This window comes from Acipenser ruthenus, chromosome 13 (assembly GCF_902713425.1).
Source record: "Acipenser ruthenus chromosome 13, fAciRut3.2 maternal haplotype, whole genome shotgun sequence".
Taxonomy (NCBI): Eukaryota; Metazoa; Chordata; class Actinopteri; order Acipenseriformes; family Acipenseridae; genus Acipenser; species Acipenser ruthenus.
Window position 1 is genome coordinate 27,143,795 of NC_081201.1, and position 22,294 is coordinate 27,166,088.

At 36.9% G+C, this 22,294-nt stretch overlaps 2 protein-coding genes and 1 pseudogene across 2 annotated transcripts; all 3 read left to right on the forward strand.

The window, feature by feature from the left end:
- Positions 1 to 386: 386 nt before the first annotated feature.
- LOC117418098 (interferon-induced protein with tetratricopeptide repeats 5) lies at positions 387 to 3,329 on the forward strand. The gene is made up of 2 exons (XM_034030690.3): positions 387 to 566; positions 1,886 to 3,329. Exons 1-2 carry the CDS (start codon positions 562 to 564, stop codon positions 3,327 to 3,329), a joined length of 1,449 nt encoding a protein of 482 aa, XP_033886581.3. The 5' UTR covers positions 387 to 561.
- A 6,335-nt stretch (positions 3,330 to 9,664) lies between these two features.
- On the forward strand, positions 9,665 to 10,343 carry LOC131740137 (interferon-induced protein with tetratricopeptide repeats 5-like; annotated as a pseudogene).
- A 99-nt stretch (positions 10,344 to 10,442) lies between these two features.
- Positions 10,443 to 12,389, forward strand: LOC131740138 (interferon-induced protein with tetratricopeptide repeats 1B-like). The gene is made up of 4 exons (XM_059035261.1): positions 10,443 to 10,471; positions 11,447 to 11,552; positions 11,834 to 12,119; positions 12,166 to 12,389. The coding sequence occupies exons 1-4, from the start codon at positions 10,443 to 10,445 to the stop codon at positions 12,387 to 12,389; spliced, it is 645 nt and encodes a 214-aa protein (XP_058891244.1).
- Positions 12,390 to 22,294: the final 9,905 nt, after the last annotated feature.

Here is a 22,294-nt window from a genome sequence, read left to right on the forward strand (position 1 = left end):
TATTCTGAATCAAACAGAATAATGCTGTCTCTCACTTCAATATCAGACGCAACTATATACTGTATTTTATACTCGTACCACATTATTCAATACATATTACTAAACACACATAGATATTCATGTTGAGTGAAACTTTGGGATTTTCCAATATTTTTATGCAGGGGATGAATCATATTCATTGTTACAGTTGTTCAGACCTGATAAGAACCTTGTTTTATCAGTGTTGTTTTTACTGATGGCGAACGATAACAAAGCTTTAAGATGTAATGCATGCAATGTATATACACGTGTTTGTAATTTAAATATATTTGTGCCCAGCGAAGGGCTATTGGAACTGTTTAAAGTGTCGTTAATGTAGGCTAAAGAAAGTCCACTTGCCTGGGTTTAGTTTTTCCAGAACAGACGAATGTGTCGTAATACAGCAATCCGTTTCAGTTTCGTTTCTGGGAAAATCCCAAAGCGCTTTAATCTGATGTTGTGGTTTATTGTTCAGTCACACACAACAGTTAGTATTAAGGCATTGATATCTTTCAGATTGTGGCGATCATTCTCTCCAACACAATGAGGTAAATGTTTTTGTTGTTGTTTTTTGTTTAATGAATATCCATCTGTTGTATATATTTACGATTGTTATAAAAGAACAACGCAGAAGACTCTTGCGTATTTGATATTAAACTATCGACACCCGTGAACTTCTATCAAACAATTGTGTTGTATTTATAATTGTTATGCATTAACTACAACGTGATATTTCAGTAACATCTGTTTTGTCTGATGACATTTTTATATAACAAATAATAAAACAGAGTAGTATAATTATTTACACAGCTAAATATAGGCCAACATGCATCATTGGTACGTTAAAATAAACTGAACAGCTATTACAAATAAAAGTATAAGTCATTTAAAAAGTGGTCTCCATAAGAGTAAATGGGTTCAGCCTTTCCAATATTTTAGAATGGCTTTCTGTACTACATGATGGGAGTCATTAAAGTTGTTTTGACCCAGTTAGTTTCTTGCCTGTACAAAACTCTGGCTGCAAGAATCCCCTTCCTGTACCAAACCTAAGTGACCTAAGTGAACATTATTTTTGACATTCAGTTATTAGCAAGAGCCAGTGCGTTTGTAGTTTTTTCTTTTTTATATGATTATTTGGATTTTATACAGGGTGTCTGTAATTTCTGATACCAGAACTTGCTGCCACAATGAACATATCAGCCTTTTGTTTAATTGGTTGTATTTTAGGTAGGGAATTATGATAGACATATACAACTTTTTTCAAGTAAATGTTAAGATGCTTCACAGTAGCCCAGTGATTAAGAGTAAAGATCATCTAATCGGTCCTATTGAACAGAAATGGTGAATGAGCAGTATTTACCACATGGTCATTGTACATGAAAAGAGTATAGGAGTGACAGAAAAAGGGAAAGAAAATAGAAAGAGTAAATATATGGGAAAGTTCAATGGAGTGAAAGGTGAAATATGGGGGAGGTGGATGTTAAAGGCGAAAACTTAAGAAGGAAAGATATTTTGGTATACTAGTGTTATTATATTTTATTATATATGTCATTGTAAAATAGATTTTAAAAATGATGTTTGGTCAATCAGGTTTCTAATCCATACAGATATACAGCACATAGTCAGAGTTAGGAACCACTTGAGTACATATGCGTAATCACATTTTTATTTTAATTGTTAATGCATTCAACATCTACTGTTTGGTTTTGGTAGGCATCTGAACATATGCAGGGCTCAACAAGTATCCATAATGCCAGCATGTCAAAGACGATTGTCCGTTACACATACATAAGGTTTAGTATTTAGTGATAAATATTGGTTTCCACAGTATTGTAAAATCATATTTCTTTTCTCTCTCGCCCCCAAGCACTCCACAGAGGACAGATTTGGAAGCAAGCCTGCAAGAACTTGAGTGTCACTTCACATGGGATTTAAAAAAAGATGAAATTAAAGATCTGGATAACATCTCTGAAAAGCTGCTGGATCGAGTGAAGTTCTTTCACAGCAGATACCACTCTACCTATTTCAACATACTTGCCTTCATCAGTCACTTGGAAGGACAGAATGAGACAGCCCTCGAATTTCTGCGTAAAGCCGAACATGTTTTAAGGGATGAAAAACCTTTTCTGGAGAAGCACTTGCTGGTTACCTATGGCAACTATGCGTGGGTTTACTATCACATTGGCAATCTCTCAGAAGTGAACACCTATCTTGGCAAAGTGGAAGATATTTGCAGAAGTATTCCTCGGTCATCGCGTTATTCAGCCAACCTGCCAATAGTATATGGAGAGAAGGCCTGGACTCTGCTGAAACTTGGAGCCAGATATTATCCAAGTTCAAAAGAAAGTTTCCAAAAGGCCCTTCATGGAGATCCAGATAATCTGTCACTTAATAGTGGATATGCAGTGGTTCTTTACCGACTTGAAGGGTTTAGGAGAAGAAAAGTGAAAACAGAGTCCAGTGAAGCTGTGAAACAGTTAAGAAAGGTTTTACGCTTAGAGCCCAACAACTCCGAGGCTATGGTATTCTTGGCTCTAAAACTTCAATGGAACAGAAAGGAAGAGTCCAGAAACTTAGTGGAAAATGCCCTTAGAGTATCTCCTGATGTGCCACAGGTCACACGATACGTGGCAAAATATTTCAGGGCGGAAGGTGCCATTGATAAGTCCTTAGAAATCCTTAAAAAGGCCGTAGAACTGGCCCCACAGTCCTCATTCTTGCACCACCAAATTGGTCTGTGTTACAAACAGGAGTTTGCCAAAATGTTTACAGTAAAAATAAACGAGCAGCGAGTTCCTTTGGATGAAAAAATGGCCAAGGTGGCAGAGTGCATCCACTACTTTAAGAAATCTGTAGAAATAAAGCCCTCCAATTTACACGCTAAAGTCAATTTAGCAGAAGCCTATGGAGAAAACAGGCAACTGGAAGAAGCTGAAAAGATTTACACTGATGTGCTAGAAGATCCATTTCTTGGTGTTTCTGACAAGCAGTATACACTAAATAACTATGCCTTGTTTCTGTTGTTTAAGAAGAAGAACGAACCCAGTGCTATTTGCCACTTCAAAGCTGCTTATGAAATACAGTTGCGAACGTCATCCAGGGTTCAGGCTGGGAAAAAGCTCAAACAAATTGCAAAACAGCGACTTAAGACCAACACAGGAGACAGCGAGGCCTATGAAATATTTTCTTTTGTTTACATGCAAGATGGACAAAAGAAGAAAGCTATGGAGTACTCTTTGAAGGCAAAGCAGTTTTCATCATTTAATGCTGAGGACCTAAGTGCTCTCTGTGATGAAAAGCTGAACATTTAATAAAACAGAATTTGAAAAATGGCTAGTGGAAGCTCTATGGTAATGGTTAAATAAGAGAGTCACAATTGTTTTTTACATGATAAAGATTTTAATGCACCAAATGGATTGCAATTTATAACAAGGTAAAACTTACTCGAGACTTGATGAAGGCACTAGCCAAACATATACAGTGCCATGAAAAAGTATTTGCCCCCTGTCTGATTTTCTGCATTTTTGCACATTTTTCACATTGTATTTGGTCAGATTTTTTTGTGGGTTGTAGTAGTATATGGAGGGAGTCTGAGAGAAAAAATGACACCAAAGTTTTGTGCTTCTTTCATTTGTTTGGTGTGCAAGGTAATCAAACATGCAATCTTCACGTGTGAAAATGTTATTGCCCCCCCTAGTTAACTCAACCCAATTAAAGGGATAATTAGGGTCAGCTGTTTGAGTACTTTGATTAACAACCAGGCCTGATTTGGGCCAGCCCTGCCCAATATAAATCTGACTAACTTTGGCCCTTACCATCAGAGTGAAGTTGTCAGCACACAGGTTCTAGAGACACATCATGCCACGAACAAAAGAAATTCCTGAAGACCTCTGGAAAAAAGTTGTTGATGCCTATCAGTCTGGAAAGGGTTACAAAGCCATTTCTAAGGCTCTGGGGCTCCACCGAACCACAGTCAGAGCCATATTGTCCAAATGGAGAAAGTTTGGGACAGTAGTGACTCTTCCCAGGAATGGCCGTCCTGCCAAAATCTCTCCAAGAGCAAGGCGTAAAATCGTCCAGGAAGTCACAAAGAACCCTAGAACAACATCCAGGGATCTGCAGGCCTCTCTCGCCTTGGCTAAGGTCAGTGTTCATGACTCCACCATCAGAAAGACATTGGGCAAAAATGGGATTCATGGCAGAGTAGCAAGGTGGAAACCATTGCTCACTAAGAAGAACATGAATGCTCGTCTCAAGTTTGCCAAAAAGCACCTGGATGATCATCAGGAGTTCTGGAACAATGTTCTATGGACAGATGAGTCAAAAGTGGAACTTTTTTGCCGACATGGGCCCCATTATGTCTGGGGAAAACCAAACACTGCATTCCACAGTAAGAACCTCATACCAACGGTCAAGCATGGTGGTGGTAGTGTCATGGTTTGGGGATGCTTTGCTGCATCAGGACCTGGACGCCTTGCCATCATTGAAGGAACCACGAATTCTGCTCTGTATCAGAGAATTCTACAGGAGAATGTCAGGCCATCCGTCCGTGAGCTGAAGCTGAAGCACAGCTGGGTCATGCAGCAAGACAATGATCCGAAACACACAAGCAAGTCTACATTAGAATGGTTGAAGAACAAGAAATTTAAAGTTTTGGAATGGCCTAGTCAAAGTCCAGACCTAAACCCCATTGAGATGTTGTGGCAGGACATGAAACGAGCAGTTCATGCTCGAAAACCCACAAATGTCACTGAGTTGAAGCAGTTCTGCATGGAGGAGTGGGCCAAAATTCCTCCACGGCGCTGTGAGAGACTAATCAATAACTACAGGAAGCATTTGGTTGCAGTTATTGCTGCTAAAGGTGGCGTAACCAGTTATTGAGTCTAAGGGGGCGATTACTTTTTCAAACGGGGACATTGGGTGTTGCATAACTTTCTTTAATAAAAAAAATGAAATATGTATCAAATTTTTGTGTTATTTGTTCACTCAGCGTCCCTTTTATCTAATATTATTAAATCTGATAACATTCAATGTCAAAAATATGCAAAAATGCATAAAGTCAGACGGGACAAATACTTTTTACGGCACTGTATCTGCTTGACTACTAGTATTTTTTTTTAAAGGCACAAAACGTAGAGATGAGAAAATGGAAAACTAATCACGTTAGATAATTATATCAATACCACTTACTTACTATTCAGTTTCTTATGATTTGTACTACTCTTTGCAGACAACACCGTTTAAATAAACATTTGTGATGTTTGCAACCATAATATGCATTGAATTTACAGATATATGTTTAGAAATTTCAATAATAAAGATTGTGTTTTTGTTAATTTCATTTAGTTTAATTATTTTTTTAAAAGCTAATGATTAGGTGTTACAATTATCCATTATAAAGTATAATTGGTTATATATTAGCTATCTTTTGCATTATTACTATTGATGAATTACGCAACATTATCCAAGTGATTCTATACTTATCTTTAATTAATAACTTGTTACAATCTATTATGTCTCTATATAACTATCAATTGTGTAGACTGATTGTGACTTCTTAATTTGTTGATTGTTAACATCTGCTACTTTGTCTATAAAAAAACCCACTGTATTAGTGGCTCACTATACCCTGATGAAGGCTTTGCAGCTGAAACGATGGTTTCTTTCTTAATACATTTTGAGTGTGTGGCTTTCCATTTTCTTTGTTGTTTAAATAAGGGAAAGTCACAATTATTTTTTATAAGTATGATCAAGATTTTAATGCACCAAATGGATTGCAATTTATAACAAGGTAAAACTTACTAGAGACTTGATGAAGGCACTAGCCAAACATATATCTGCTTGTCTTGTTTTTTTTTTTAAAAGCACAAAACGTAGAGTTGAGAAAACGGAAAACTAATCACATGTTAGATCATGATATCAATACCACTTACTATTTTGTTTCTTATGATTTGTACTACTCTGTTTGCAGACAACACTGTTTAAATAAACATTTTACAACCATAATATCCATTGGATTTTCTTATTTCCCTATCTACTTATATTATCTTTAGCAGGGGTAGTATAGTGAAGGTTTTTGATAACCTCATTCCCTGATCATGAACATTTCCCAAAGGTAGGAATGACAGGCAGTATTCCAGTTTTAAAAGGGTTTAAAGTCTGATAATATGGACCAAACATTGTGTTGTTTTCCAATGAGATTTAACGAGGGCCCTGGAATTGTATGTTGTGTACCCATAATGCAATGCATGTGCAAAGCAACGCTCTACAGTGATGTATTTCATATGTTAAAGTAGATAGTATGCCAGACCAAAATCACAAATGTAAGACATGATATATACTGTATGTGTATACATGCATCTTTTTTATAAGACTAGTATTACTGTATTTTGAATATGGCATACTGTTATTAAAAGTAGTATAGCTTATTACTATGTTATTTGTTTTAATAAAACAAACAGTTTTACAGTGTTATTCAAATAGTGATAGTAGATTTTATAATGTTTATTAGATGTGATACAGATACACACAAAAATACATGCGAATATAAACAATACCTTTTTCTTTAAATTTCCACACACACCTGTAGAAAAGTATTTGATGTCTTGAAAGCTAGTGATTGTATATCACAGTTAATTCAAACTGAATTTAATTTTTAAGTTATTTATTTACCTTATGCAGCTATAACATCTCATCAATGCATGCTTTATCTCAGCAGTCGCTCTCATATCTGGGGGTGTGATGCAAAAACCTCGACTCTCATTAATAGAATTTTAAACCTGGGAGTGATGGAGGAGTTAGCCCAGCAACAATATTTCAATGTGAGGAAAAAATTCTGGCTGAAAGGGATACTTCCTGAACAGTATTTCTGGTTTGAGAGAAGTTAAACAAGCTTTCTTAAATGAGCATGTGCTATTACGATTTTACATATACTGTCTAAATGAACCATCTGATGGCCAAAGGACTGGTAACACAAACCTCTGGTTCTGGGATTGATTCTACCCTACCCCGAATGTCAGCAACAGTGGTTCTGTCAGCAGCCGGGTACGTTTGTGCAAATAATCTTGAAACAACACAGATTTAATCTACAATACATTTCAATTATTGTCATAAATGATATGCTTAATATAACAGTACAGCCTTCCCAGTTTAGTAGTGGCAACCTCATAATGCATTTTTGGGTTACTTAAGAGAATATACTGTATCTTTAATTGGTCCTTATACTTCGTCATGAGATCTATTATTGGAATATTTGCTGTTTTCTTATTCAAGCCTGTTACTGGGCTCTCTTTAAATGAAGGTACGCAGTAACAATTTAGTTTCAACAGGTCCTGAAGAGAGAAAGGCTTGAATCAACTAATTATTTGGTTACTGACAACCAGTCTTCATTATGGAGTAAGTAGGATTCAATGTTCATATTACATTTATTTTGATAGAAAAAAATTATAACATTATATGAATACAGCGATGGCCAAAAGTTTTGCATCATCCTACAGAATTAATTAATTTTGCTTCATTTAATTAAAAGTCGATTAAAACCTTCTGAATAATGTCACGTTAACATATTGTATTACAAACCACTTTGTAGTTTTCCATATACTTTATGAAAAAAACTGACAATTGAAAAATGTAACATTTTGAAATCTAACATGAAATACTGTACTACTATTATGGCTTCCGGTAGACTTTTACGACATCATTTTGTAGGTTTTTTTTTTTTTAATGTTAAATAAAAGATCTAAACGATGTTCATATAGGTTTTATTTTTTAATCCTAAAATTATAGGTGATGCAAAACTTTTGACCATAGCTGTATGTTTCAAATGTGGGGTTTTGTAGTGACTGATTATTTTCTGGGAAGCACACTTTTATTTGTCAATTGGTAGTTTTAGGTTTCCATACTTTTGGTTTACAAAAAAGAATAATACATTAATATGTCTTCTTAATATATTTGTTTGCTTGTTTTGTAATTTTTGAAAAATGGGGAATTCCAGGAGAGGGCTATTCGAGCAGAATTCTGGGCTGATTGTTACTAGTATTATACATTGCAGACCATTTATAGGAATCACTGATATGCGAATCAACCACATATAGTGATCAAAACCACTGGGACCAAATCATTCCTATACTAACCAAAGAAAAATAATCTGCTTGTAAGAATCAAGCAATCCCCTTATAAGAATCATTTCGGGGCAAACTGACAACATGTAATACAATACTTGATCAAGTGCAATGATGTGTACAGTCAATAAAAGCTGCATTGTGCAGGTATGATGTTTGTGTTCTCTGTTAGTGAAAATGTGTTTCAATAAAGTGAATACATGTTCATTGAATACACACTGAATACAGAAGTGTTATTGTGTGATATGCATGTAGACGGCACAGCACAGTGTGGATGAGGAGTAGGAGGGGGATTGCAGAGATAGCATTTCTGCTTAATGAAAAACTGTGACATTTACATTGGAATAGAAAATAAGTAAGCCATAGATGTTTAAATGCAGTGGTAGTCCTGACAGTAAAATACTGTACTGTAATGTCATTTTAATTCACAGGCCATTACACATAACACCGCACAGCAGTTAAACTAGGCACCCTCACGAGACGATTGCTTCTCAAGTATACTGTAGTAAAATAGGATTCTGCAGCCTTGAGTAAACATAATCGTGATTAATAACAAGTTGCTTACCCAGGAGGACTTGTTTTGATGTATTGTCCTCTGTGATTGAGCACCATTGACATCTGCGTACTGTATTTAAACTGCTGATGGCAAGCTTTTGCTAATTGTAATGCAACAGAGTGGCTGAGGACAGTGTAAATTATCAGGATGGAGTTTACAATTTTAAACCAGTGTTGGTTTTATTTTTCTTACACTGCGGTGGCGAAACAACCGGTAATAAAACAAACCAAATAAACCTAGCGGGAATTTGTGACATCTAGTGGTCAAGCCATTACACTTCTGCCAGGGAACAAGCTCTTATCATTCTCATACTAAGTTTGATTCTGCACCACAGTAATCATATCTGTCTGCTTTTAAGAATCATCTGCTTATAAGAATCAAAGCACCCGGGACAGATGTGATTTTTATTAACGGACTGCACTATATTAATAAGAGTCAATTTTAATTTGAGCCAGATGCCTCTGACATGGAAGCTATTGGATACCTGGATATGTCCATACTGCTTTGAAAGGCATTTGGATGGGCCGGGTCTAAGGGGTTTCAGATCCTAACAGACCCTGTTGGAAACCCATTGGTCTTGATTCCAGTTTGAAAATTGCACTGAACAGCCTCGCTTATTTTTAATCAAACAAACTCTGATAGCTTTTAAATGTACATTTTCCTAGCTCAGGCTTCAGAAAAAGAAAAAAAAAAACTACTGTGTATGGTGGAAAATAATTGTCCTTTTAAAAGGTTTGTGACAAGTATTATGATGCATTGAAAAGGCTCTGGAAGAAGAACCTGTTGAGAAAGAGTGGAACATTGGGTATGCCATTGCACTGTACCACCTTGAAAGGATGGAACAAGAAGACACCACTGTGAAACCCTTGGCTGCACTGAAACAGCTTGATCCAGAGAACCCCATTATCATGGTGCTTTTGGCACATAAACAGCACAAGAAAGCTCTGGAGTTAGTCGAACAAGCTCGAAGATGTCACCCGACAACCTCCTAGTAATTCGATATGTAGCAACATTTTACAGAAAGCAGAAGTCTTTTGACAAATCTTTTAGAACTTTTAACAGAAGCACTGAAAAGGTCACCCAATTCAAGGTTTCTGAACTACCAAATAACCCTCTGTTACAAATCAAAAGTATTCATTTTGAAAAGACAAGGCGATCATTATTGGAACAACACAAACTCTCCAGGCAATGCATTTTTCACTTGGAAACAGTGGCACAGTTGAATCCCTCATTTGTTTACCCTCAGATAGATTTGGCAGAAATGTATGCAGAATACAAAACCATCCAAAAGGCAGAAGAACTATTTCAGACTTTATTTAGATTGACTACTCTCAGGCCAGAAGAGAGGCAGACACGTTGTCATTATGGAATTTTCCAGTTTCAATATAACAAATCAGAGTCGGGTGCTATAGAGCACTTCAAAGAAGGGTTCAAAATAGAGGGTCCCTCTTCGGATCACGAGAAGTGTTATGATAAACTGGAAGAAATTTCCAGGAGATGTATTGCAGGGAAAGCCTTTGGAATTCTGGGGTTTATTCATCAAATGAAAGATAAGAAACTCCAAGCAATAAAGTACTATGAAGAGGCTTTGCTGTGTTGGCAACGAGGAATATCTGAGTGCTCTGTGTCCTGTGCCTTTCGTTGAATGAAAACAACTGATACTGCTAACAATAACAGCAGCAGAGAAAACTATGAATAACATTTCCCAGTAGTACAGTATGCATGTTTGGGTATTTGACCTTATCCGCATGTGTGGGATAGCGGTAACTGTGTTCCTGTTATGTAAAAAACATAATTGGACATTCCAAGGGGAAAATATATAAAAATATTTTCATCACATCCTTGAACTTTTTTTTTTTTTTTAAATATCATCAACAAATCTTTGTCAATGTCTTTTGTGCTACACAGAGAGATGAGTGATTTTAATACCATGTTTCCTTTTGCAACATGAAACCAGTAAATCTCAATCTCATCTCGTTCTAATATCAAACTGTGGCTACCACCAGTTCCACCTGCAGTCTCCAATCTACGCTATGGAAAAAAGTTTTGCATCACCCTATAGAATCAACACATTTTGCTTCATAAAGTTGAATGAAACCTGCTGAATAATGTTATGTTAACATATTGAATTACATACCACTTTGTATTTTTCCGAAAATCCATACTATTTTAATTATGTCTCAATCCTAAAATTCTATCTAATGCAAGACTTTTGGCTCTAGCTGTAAACTGCAAACTAAGGTTGCACAAACCAGGCATATTCTGGAAAAACTCAATATCCCTCAGTTTCAGATTGAAGTCATTTTTGCGTAATATTACCATCAATGTATTTTGTATTTTGGAAAATAAACATGTGGTGGATAAACTAGGCAACCCACCAATGTTTCAGTTTTCAAACATTTTTATTTGGTTGTTAAAATGAAGAAAATTAAAATGTGTGTGTGACAGGTCGGCTTTGTGGTGACGTCCCCAGACCAGGAAGTTGACACACAAACACAGGTACTGTGAGTTGAAGCGCTGGTGCGAGTATTTATTTAATTAACAAATAAACAAAAAGGATATACAAAAACCACTACTCACAGAGCAAAATAAAAATGGTTAAACAAAACAAATCACAAACACAAATAATCTTTCACAAACAAGTATTGTGCTGGTGTAAACCCAGCACGAGTAGCAATTGTTATTTTTCTTTTCTCCTTCTTTCTACTCCGCTCTGTCTCACATACCTCCTCTCTGTACATTTTAATTACAGTTCAAGGCTAGAAAAAGATGTGGCAGCCAAACTGCTTCAATTAGAATGCCACTTTACAATGGATTTGAAAAAAGAAGATATTTACATTGATGATCTCGCAGATAGATGAAGATCTAACATTTTCTCAAATGAAGTATAATGGAAACATATACAATCACTTAAGTGTGTGACAATGAGAAAGCACTGACAAATCTAGAAAAAGCTGTGGAAATTACACAGAAGGACCATGGAGATGAATTTGAGAAGCTGCTTGTTGTTACATATGGAAGTTTTGCCTGGTTGTGAGCTCACCAAAGCTGAAATACCTGGAGAAGCTGGAAAACATTTGCAAGAAGTTCCCCACAGCCTCCTGCTAGTGTCCCCCTTCCTGCTGTGTATGGGGGAAAGGGATGGTCCTATTTGAAGTTCTTACAGATACATTATAAGAGAGCAAAGGAGTGTTTTGAAAAGGCTCTAGAAGAGCCTGATGAGACAGAGTGGAACACTCGTTATACCAATGCACTGTATCGCCTTGTAAGTTTAGAGGGAGAAGAGAATGCTGAAAACTCTGCCGCTTTGAAGCAGTTAAGACATATTCTGCTGCTAGAACAAAAAAATGCAATTATAATATCAATCCTGGGATTACAGCTGCAGAAAGTTAAGCAGCAGGAAGATTATTACATTAGCAGAGCAAGCTTTGAAAATGTCCCTCAATAACCTCATTGTTACTCGATATGTAGCAGTCTGTTTCAGAAAATATGGGTCTGTAGATCAATCCCTGGAACTGTTAAAAGGGCTTCTGACAGTGGTACCCAATTCAGGTTTTCTCCAGCATAAGAGAAGCCTCTGTTACAAAGGGAAAATGGTCCAGATCCAAGAGGAAGCAGGCTTTAATCAGAACAGCACAGACAGCGATAGCGCTGCCAGACTGAGCATTTACCACTTTGAAGTTGCAGACAGATAGAAGAAGACATCATTTGTTATAGTTAGGCTTGCTGCTGTTCTATTTTTTTTTTTTTTTTTGCCAAATCGACGACTAATATCGACGTTTATTTTAGAAAGAATTTACCGTTTGTTTATCTTTATTTTTCAATTCAATCAAAGAATTGGTGAAATTGACCTTATGCTTAAAAAAAAAACAACTTTTTTGCCATTGAAAAGCGTCTCATTTAGCGAAACCCCTTTATCATATTCAACATGCAAATAGTTACTAATTGAAATAATGTTTGGTCACAGCTGAGCTATACATTTAAAAATTGTCTCAAATAAACCGTAGTAAACGCAGCATACAAAAGTGTATTACACAGACCTTTATAGCATACATTTACGAGTAAAAATAATATGCACAGAACAAAACATTAGATAGTTTAACAGAACTAACTTATTCGGAGTCTAAGCTCCCCCTCTCCTGCTTTAGCACAGCCGGAGTCACAGGCAAGGCAGACGGGTCTTCAGGCGTCGGGCAGGGTATTGTTTAAAATATTCATAAAGTGTTTTTCTCTTGCGACCCATTTTAAAATCAAACTAGTAACTACCACTGTATACCTAAAGCAAAAGCTTACATTCACCTTAACCGGCTAATTTCAAAGTAGATGCTTTGAATGACAGGTGCTGCAGCTGGCAAATGAGACGCATTCTAGCACTGCTTCAGTCAATGAGATCTGTCAGAACAGGGTGAAACTACAGTACGGACCACTGGGATGACTGACAGCGACCCCCAGCCATTCAGAGCGGAACGGAGACGGGACAGACAGCAAGTATAAAAACTACACAAACCAGAGATGATTTCTAAATGATTCTTTTTGGAATGGAAATTAAAAAAAAAATAACGAGTGGTTTTAGCGACGTTTATCATATATAAATTATTTCAGTCGAACTCATATTTTTTGGGAATTCGACGTTTAACGAGCTTTACTGATTAATATTGTAGTGTTAGGATATTTTGAGTTAACATAGGATTACTGTGTTATGTTACAACACCGCCATCTAGGGGATGAAAGGGGGAACTGGAAAAAGAGGAGCCTGAATAAAACAAGGTTTGTTCAGTTTATACTCTGACTCCCATCATCTTTAATAACACTATGTAACACAATTTTTGTTCCTGGGTAGTAAGTGTTATTTCCTAATTGCTTATGCCTCAAAAGTATAGAAAATGGCTATTATTCCCAACAAACTTTGCTTTTGTGACCAGGACAGTGATATTTTGAAATTTACCTATTTCCAATGAGAAAACGGGCGAATTTGTGTCTTTTCGTTCACATAAAGTCAGAAAAAAACATATGAATCCAAATTAACATGTATTTATACTAAAGTAATACAAAAATGACTACAAAAGATTTAGAAGTGAGTAGTTTTTTGAGATTTACGATTATACTGTAAATCACTTTCACGAATCAGCCCCCAAATGTAGTCTCCCATCATGTTCTCGTTATACTGTCCTTGGTAGCGGCGTTCAAAGTCCAGTATATCCTGGTGGAAGCGCTCGCCTTGCTCCTCCGAGTACGCTCCCATGTTCTCCTTGAATTTATCAAGATGAGCATCAAGGATATGGACTTTGAGGGACATCCTATAGCCCATTGTGCAGTAGTTCTTCACCAGAGTCTCAACCAGCTCCACATAGTTTTCGGCCTTGTGATTGCCCAGGAAGCCCCGAACCACTGCGACAAAGCTGTTCCAAGCCGCTTTCTCCTTACTAGTGAGCTTCTTGGGGAATTCATTGCACTCCAGGATCTTCTTTATCTGTGGTCCGACGAAGACAGCGGCTTTGACCTTTGCCTCAGACAGCTTAGGGAAGACGTCTTGAAGGTACTTGAAGGCTGCCGACTCCTTATCTAGAGCTCTGACAAATTGTTTCATAAGGCCCAATTTGATGTGCAGTGGTGCATCAGCACCTTCCGGGGGTCTACCAGTGGCTCCCACTTGACGTTGTTCCTCCCCACAGAGAACTCGGTCCGCTGTGGCCAGTCCCGCCTGTGGTAGTGCGCCTTGGTGTCCCTGCTGTCCCAAAGGCAAAGATAGCAGGGAAACTTGGTAAAACCGCCTTGGAGACCCATCAGGAATGCCACCATTTTGAAGTCTCCTATGACCTCCCAGCCATACTCATCATACTTCAAGGTGTCCAGCAAGGTCTTGATGCTGTTGTAATCCTCTTTGAGGTGCACCGAGTGAGCCAGGGTAAGAGACGGGTACTTGTTACCATTATGGAGCAGCACGGCTTTGAGGCTCCTGGATGAGCTGTCAATGAAGAGGCGCCACTCATTCTGGTTACAGGCGATTCCGATTGCCTCGAACAGACTGGTCACATTGTGGCAGAAGCAGAGCCCATCTTGACGGGTGAAGAAGCTGGAAAAAGGTTGGTGACGCTTCCTCTGATCTGGGACTTGCACACTTTCATCCAACAAGTTCCACTGCTTGAGCCTAGACGTCAAAAGCTCGGCATTGGACTTGGTGAGACCAAGATCTCTAATCAAGTCGTTGAGGTCTTTTTGGTTGGGGTAGTATGGGTTTCTCTCCTCAGCTCTACCTCTGAAATTGTCATCTGGATCTACAACGTCTTCCTCGCTCTCTGACTTGCTGCTCTCTTCTAAAGACGGCTGCTCTCTCTCTGGAGGAGTGGGTACGGGGAGCTCATGTCAGTGTGGCACCGGGGCGATGGATGAAGGAAGGTCCGGATACGTGATAGCAGGTGCATTCTTGCCAGTCCGACGTTTGGAAGGGTCCACCATGCAGAAGTAGCAGTTGCTTGAGTGGTCAGTGGGTTCCCGCCAAATTCTTGGGATAGTGAACTTCATGGCTCTCTTTTCCCCTCTGTACCATCCTACAAAAATACATTTATTTCACCCAGCACTGAATCTATCTGGAATGTTCTGGAAAATAGGTAAATTTCAAAATATCACTGTCCTGGTCACAAAATCAAAGTTTGTGGGGAATAATAGCCATTTTCTATACTTTTGAGGCATAAGCAATTAGGAAATAACACTTACTACCCAGGAACCAAAAAAAAAAAAAAAAAAATTGTTACACGGTGTAATAGCACAATATCGAAAAGTAGCAAGCCTAGTTATAGTTCATATGGAACTTGCAAAAATGTACTCAGAGCACCAAAGCATTGAAATGACAGATTAAATATTCCAGAAATTATTTACAATGCAAAATACGAGGGTCTATAAGAAGCCAAGCCTATACCTAGTTTATGGGGATTTCCAACATTTTCGCAAACACAATGAAGCAAATGCTATTCAACACTATTCAACACTATAAGTGGTAAATGAGAACTCTGAACCAAATAATGATGTTGGGTTTTGTTTTAAGTGTGGCATTGTGGGATTGAAAGGGAGCGGCAGTGACACACTCGCTTCAGCTCTGCCTAACCTGCTTTGTAAACAATTGCTAAAGTCAATAGGGGAGGAGTCCGTTAGAGACGGTATTTTCCTAAAAGCCATAAATCTTTACAGTTAGTTACATTATTACGAACATAAAGTGTTGGATTTTCCAGGCATTCTGCTCTGTTAAACATGCAAACTAGAAAGTTTTTTTTTTGTGCCTAAACAATATCTTTATTTCATTTATTTTTAACAGTATTTAGTAATAAGATGTAGGTTAGACTAGCGGCTGAGTGGTCTCATATGTATGATTTTACAGTAAGGTTTAAAAACAAACAGACCAAAAACATGTCATGTACAATTTAAAGTTTGTAACTGGATATGTTCTTTAGAGCACAACATTTTTACACTTTTGGTACAGTATCATTATTATTTTTATAGTCATACTACCTCTTTAATAAAATGTACACAATGTGAATACTACATAAATAATAAACGTATAAATAAAACTCCTGTATGTTATTATTTTCAGACTCATATACAGTAGTTAATTTGTCACCTTAACTGTCAGCTAGGTTATTAGTAAGTTAGTGTGCAAGTTTACAGTTTATTGACACTCCTCTGCATATGGCAACCATTGACAAGATGTTATCACGTATGTTGGTGATAACAATATTTATTAGTTATTGCAACTACCCATAGTGCATCACAATATATGAAACACGCGATTCGAACCCTGACTGATGTGACAAGGGTGGATTCAAGAATCTCTGTGTTGCCTAGCAAAAGTTAGCCTATTATTAGCTAATTGACCTATAAATGCTAGCTCATATGTTTCGATTTATCAAAACCTGAAACTGGCAGAGTTCCAAGTTGGTTCCTTTCCAACCTAGGTGGCATTCTCACCAATAAGTTTAGTTTCTGTTCTGCTCAAGCTTGTTTTTCACTGAGGATTATTTTGATGCTTCCTTGTTCATTGAAAAAAAAAAAAATTATTTTAGCTGCAATGGCTGTTAGTTTTAAAAACATTACAGTGGATTGACAGGAACTGAAACAAAATAACTAATCAAAATCTGCATCACAAAACATTAAGCACTGAATAATGTCTTAACATGCTGGGAAGTTAAATAATTAACTGCACATAATTAAAGTGTCTCAGAATGACTCCTGTACTGCATATGATACAGAATGTATCCTCTTCCTCAGTTTCTAAACATCAGAAACATTGATTCAGGGGCTTCTTTTAAAAAATCACTTGGTTTACATAGACAGCAGCAGACTAAGATGAAACCAGTGTGATTGGGGGTTCTGTCAGCCCCAGTTAGGATTGCAGGCTGGTGGAAATCGTTCTGAAATGCAGGAGGTTTCCTTATAAGAGTCCAATGTGAAGGAAACTGGAGACAGCTGTTAAACATATAGCTGCGGGGGAAAATATATATATACACACACACACACACACACACATATGTATATATACACACACACACTCATGTGATGTGAGATGAAAAGCTTTGAATTAAGGGTGTTTGTATTGTACAAGGATCTGCTTGACCTAACTGGCCCAGTTCTATCAATAGTTTCACATCCCACATTGCTTCTTCATTGCTCACAACATGAAAAACTCGATATTTGTGGGTTATAATAAAACATGTGATGGCATGGCACTGACTTCATTGTCCAGCAGAGAGAAAGACGGCTTTACAGAATCAGCTGCAGCAGTGAATTGAGAATTTGGTGTCCCCAAGCTTTCATTATGTGTGTTAAGCCATTATTTTTAACATTTAATATTGACTTTGTAATTTAAATGTGTTTAACAGTCAGGTGTTATAATACAAATATATGGTATTGCCTTGCATTTGCTTAAGAATTGTTTTCTTTTGCATAGAGTTTCTTGTTTTTACTTTCACCTTCAAATTAGGTCTTGAAAGCTTTTGATTAATTATTAGTTAGTCTAATAAAGGGTATTACCTCTGCTTCTTTTTGTCTATTGGTTTTATAATAAATTCAAATTGTTTAACCTCATTGTTGTGTCAGCATTGAGCATCCTCTGTTACTAATGCTACATTAAACAATAGCAGTACAACATAGCTTGGGACATTAGACTACTCTTATTTCAGATCCTTGAAATTTTTAAAAAATGTATTGCATGTGGGCATTACAAAAAGAGCCAAGGGAAAGAATGCAGTTTAACTCTTTATTTTAGAATGTCCATCTGAATACATCTCACCAGATTTGATACATACTTACAACCTTGAGTTAAGTTTGATACATTTCAACTGCTTTCCACAAAGAATGATACTTTTGTCTTGAATATCAAAGCTTTTTACTCGTGGATGGTTTGCTCAATGCAAGCACGTCAATTATGAAATTCACTTTCAACTGCACATCTGTTGTCGAAAGGTCATTAAGTACGAAATGTTCTTGTAGTGAACAAGCAAGCTCAAAGAAACTGAAGAGAGAGAAGGGGAGAGAAGAATGAAAAATAAACACAGGTGAATACAGAGAACAAAAATAATAAACTTGTGTTTTATTTGAACTTCTTTTCATGTGTTATTCTTTCTTCAGTTCATTTGAGTCACAAAGTGTGCATCACCCAGCATCTCACTGGGAGCGGCACTTGAACTGCCCGGGAGCCACCTTTTGGCCACCTCTGTTATATTGTATGCATTAACATTAAATGTAGTACCAGTCTGTTCAGTTGCCATTGCAGAATGCTTTGGTAGGACATTGGTTATATTAGAAGTACCCCTGAAATTGGGGAAGCGATTAGTGATTAAAATATATTATACAGTATATTCTTGGAGAGGAGACTGTTATCTATTTAGAGGTACAAATATATTTACAGTAGTGAGCGAGTGGGGTAAAATAGGCAGTATATGATCTACTTTCGTCATTCTGCATTTATAGAAAATTAATTACATTTTGGGGTGCCACTGCTCTGCTTTCTCGTTCCAAACGTTTTCCAATATCTGAAGAGGAGGCGGTTGTCTATTCAAGGATAACATGATCTTTTTTTTAAGCAAAGGGTCTAGGTGTGGTAAACTGGACAACAAATGTCCCACTGTATTGATCTGCATGTATTCATCTCTCACAGTATCTTGACGTTATTGTATATATCATACGCATGTTAAACTGAACACATACATCGTCTCATTTTTCCAGTTCCAGCCAAGTTCAGGTAACTTAATTGTTCTGGATAATCGTTCTATTATATATCAACAAACCAAGGCATACAGGATTCCAAAGGAAGTATTTACAATTATGTGCTGCTCACTTTGTAAAGTATGCACTTTACATTGCATGACTGGATTCACATTGCTTGACAGGCTGGCCCCTTACTGCTGTCCCAGTTTCTTAGCTCTTAACTTTTTCACATGTTGGTTTCAACTACTCCATTTTTAAAAACGTGGCACAGTTCAAAGTACATTTAAGCTCAATTTGTTCATCAATCATTTTTTTTAATGATATGATAAGAATCACGTATCTATTGCGTTTTGATTTGGATTACAACAGCGATATTTTATGGACCTATTGTTCCAGACTGAACTCACGAGTGCCATCAGGTACAGTATTTAAGAAGGGTTTTTGTCATGTTTTCCTGCATCCTGCAGTGTCCTGATTGCAAGACAACTTTACCCGGCTGTGATTGTCCCCAGTCAACAGTATGGAGTAAGTACTTCAGAGATTGCTATGAGTGAATATGATACTGTTTGTTATGAGGAATAGAAATACGAATCAATTCGTTATGGTTTTTTGTCACATTACAGTATGCTAATATGAATACACAGATGTGATTTCCACTTGTTGGATGTAAAATGGTTAGCTTGCTTCTTAAATAATGTAATCAGACAAACAAAATAAAGCAATTTCAGGACAGTTCTGTTGTGTTATTCTCACAGATCGAAGTATCAGTACAGGCATACAGTAAGTTATTTTAAAATAATTATTGATACGCATGCATTTGTGAAATTCATAGAATCGTTAGCTAAAGCCTACGGATATATTTTTATTATGGAATTGCCATTCGTAAGCAGGTTTTGAACTATAACTGTGCTACATCTTAATAATTACATCAGGTTTTTACTATTGCTGGAAAAACGTTTCTCAGTCACTTTACTGCTTTACAGCTATGGTCAAAAGTTTTGCATCACCCAATAGAATGAACTAATTTTATTTCATAAAGTCGAAAGAAAACTACTGAATAATGTTACTTTAACATATTGAATTACATACCGCTTTGCATTTTCCATATACTTAATGAAAAACTGACATAAATTGAAAAAGGTATATACTGTATATATATACAGTCACCTCCAAAATTATTGGCACCTTTGATAAAGATGAGCAAAAAAGACTGTATAAAATAAATAATACCAGTACTGAGCTATTGTAATTTTCCAACATGTGGAATATATTTGAGTTTATTAATGATTCAATGGAATCAACCAAAATTACACATTTCTCAAATTATAAATTTAGTGTCACAATTATTGGCACCCTTTGTTTTCAGTACTTTGTGCACCCTCCCCTTGCAAGGATAACAGCACTGAGTCTTTTTCTATAATGTTTAATGAGATTGGAGAACACATTGGGAGGGATCTTAGACCATTCCTCCATACAGAATCTTTCCAGATCCTTGATATCCTTTGGTCTGCGCTTATGGACTGCCCTCTTCAATTGAAAGCACAGGTTTTCAATGGGGTTCAAGTCCGGAGACTGAGATGACCATTGCAAAATGTTAATTCTGTGGTCAATTAACCATTTCTTTGTGGATTTTGATGTGTGCTTGGGGTCATTGTCTTGCTGGAAGATCCACTTGCAGCCAAGTTTCAGCCTCCTGGCAGAGGCAACCAGGTTTTTGGCTAAAATGTCCTGGTACTGGGTAGTTCATGATGCCGTTGACCTTAACAAGGGCCCCAGGACCAGTGGAAGCAAAACAGCCCCATAACATCAAAGATCTACCTCCATATTTTACAGTAGGTATGAGGTTCTTTTCTGCACACGCATCCTTCTTTCGACACCAAACCCACCGCTGGTGTGCGTGGCCAAAGTGCTCTATTTTCATCTCATCTGCCATAGCACCCGGTTCCAATAGAAGTGCCAATGCCGTTTAGCAAACTCCAGGCGCTTATGTTTGTTGGTTGCTCTCAATAAAGGGTTTTTGTTTTTTCTGGCAACCCTCCCAAATAGCCTATTGGCATGGAGGTGGCGTCTAATTGTAGATTTGGAGACTTGGTAACCCCAAGATGCAACCACGTTCTGTAATTCTCCAACTGTGGCCCTTGGATTTCCCTTTCTTGCATTTCAAATCCAGAAAAGAGCCTGCTAGACAAACTGAATGAACTGCAGTGTCACTTCACGTGGGAAATGAGAAAATAAGACATTAATATTGATAATTTCGAAACGAGGCTACTTGAAGATATAGAATTTCCCTGCAAAAATATAAGGGACAATTCTACAATTCCCTTGCTTATGTGAAGCTCTTTGGTGTTCATTTAAGAACCCATCAGAGACCTCCAAGAATAATGCAGTAACTTACCAGGCTTGCACTAATATTATTATTTTATTAACTAATTTGGGGAAATATAATGTTCAAGTGTTTTTGAAAGCCATAGCACATTCTAGATTCCAAAATGTATTATGGAGTAACATTGTTCCATTGCATTTATCGTATATGGCAAAAATAATTCAAATAAAAATATGTTGACGTATGTTTGGAGTGTGTTTGTAAGGTGGATTGTGTGCAAGTATTCTTTTAATATTTAAATGTATGCTTATGGCAGGATTTTCAAAAGTTCGTAAATTTCGTTATTAAATAATCTTGCTAATGTGATTTCCAAAATTATGTTGATTTACAAAATAATGTTAATAATATCTTAACAAGCAGTGCTTCTTGAGACTATTTATTTTGTTTGCGTGGGAATTTAAAAGGAAATCTGTGTTAATTGTCATAATTGATCAGGAGTTCATTTGCACTTGGAAAAGGAGGGTTTTAATTAAAGAAAGAGTGTAGCGGCTGTGACGCCGACAATACAGAGAGAGAGTGTACAAGAGGAGGGTTCCTTTCTTACAGACTACTAGATAATTCAATATTTGTAGGTATGAAAATATTTAAGCTTTTTCTATACTTGTGGTTATAAATAAAATGTATTCACTTGTTTTAATCATTTGTAACCTTACGGAACATTTGTTCTATTGCTAAAATGATATACCGTTATTTGCACCTATGTATTGTTACACAAATTACCAATGCAACTGTAGCCTATATGAACTCTGGATATGTACATTATATGACAACTGACCTGTACTGTAGATTTTATTTGAATTATACAAATAAAAACCTAAGAGTAAATAATGATATCTTGGTATAGAAAACGGCATACTAGATACTACAATAAAGTTTCCTTACAGGCAATAGATCATTGACATGGATTTTGCCTAAACGTATTTATAATGTTGTCAGACTTCCCCCACACTTAATGTACAATGTACACTTTCACACATTTGTATGCATATCAAATGTTCTTATAATACTGTAAGTGTTCGG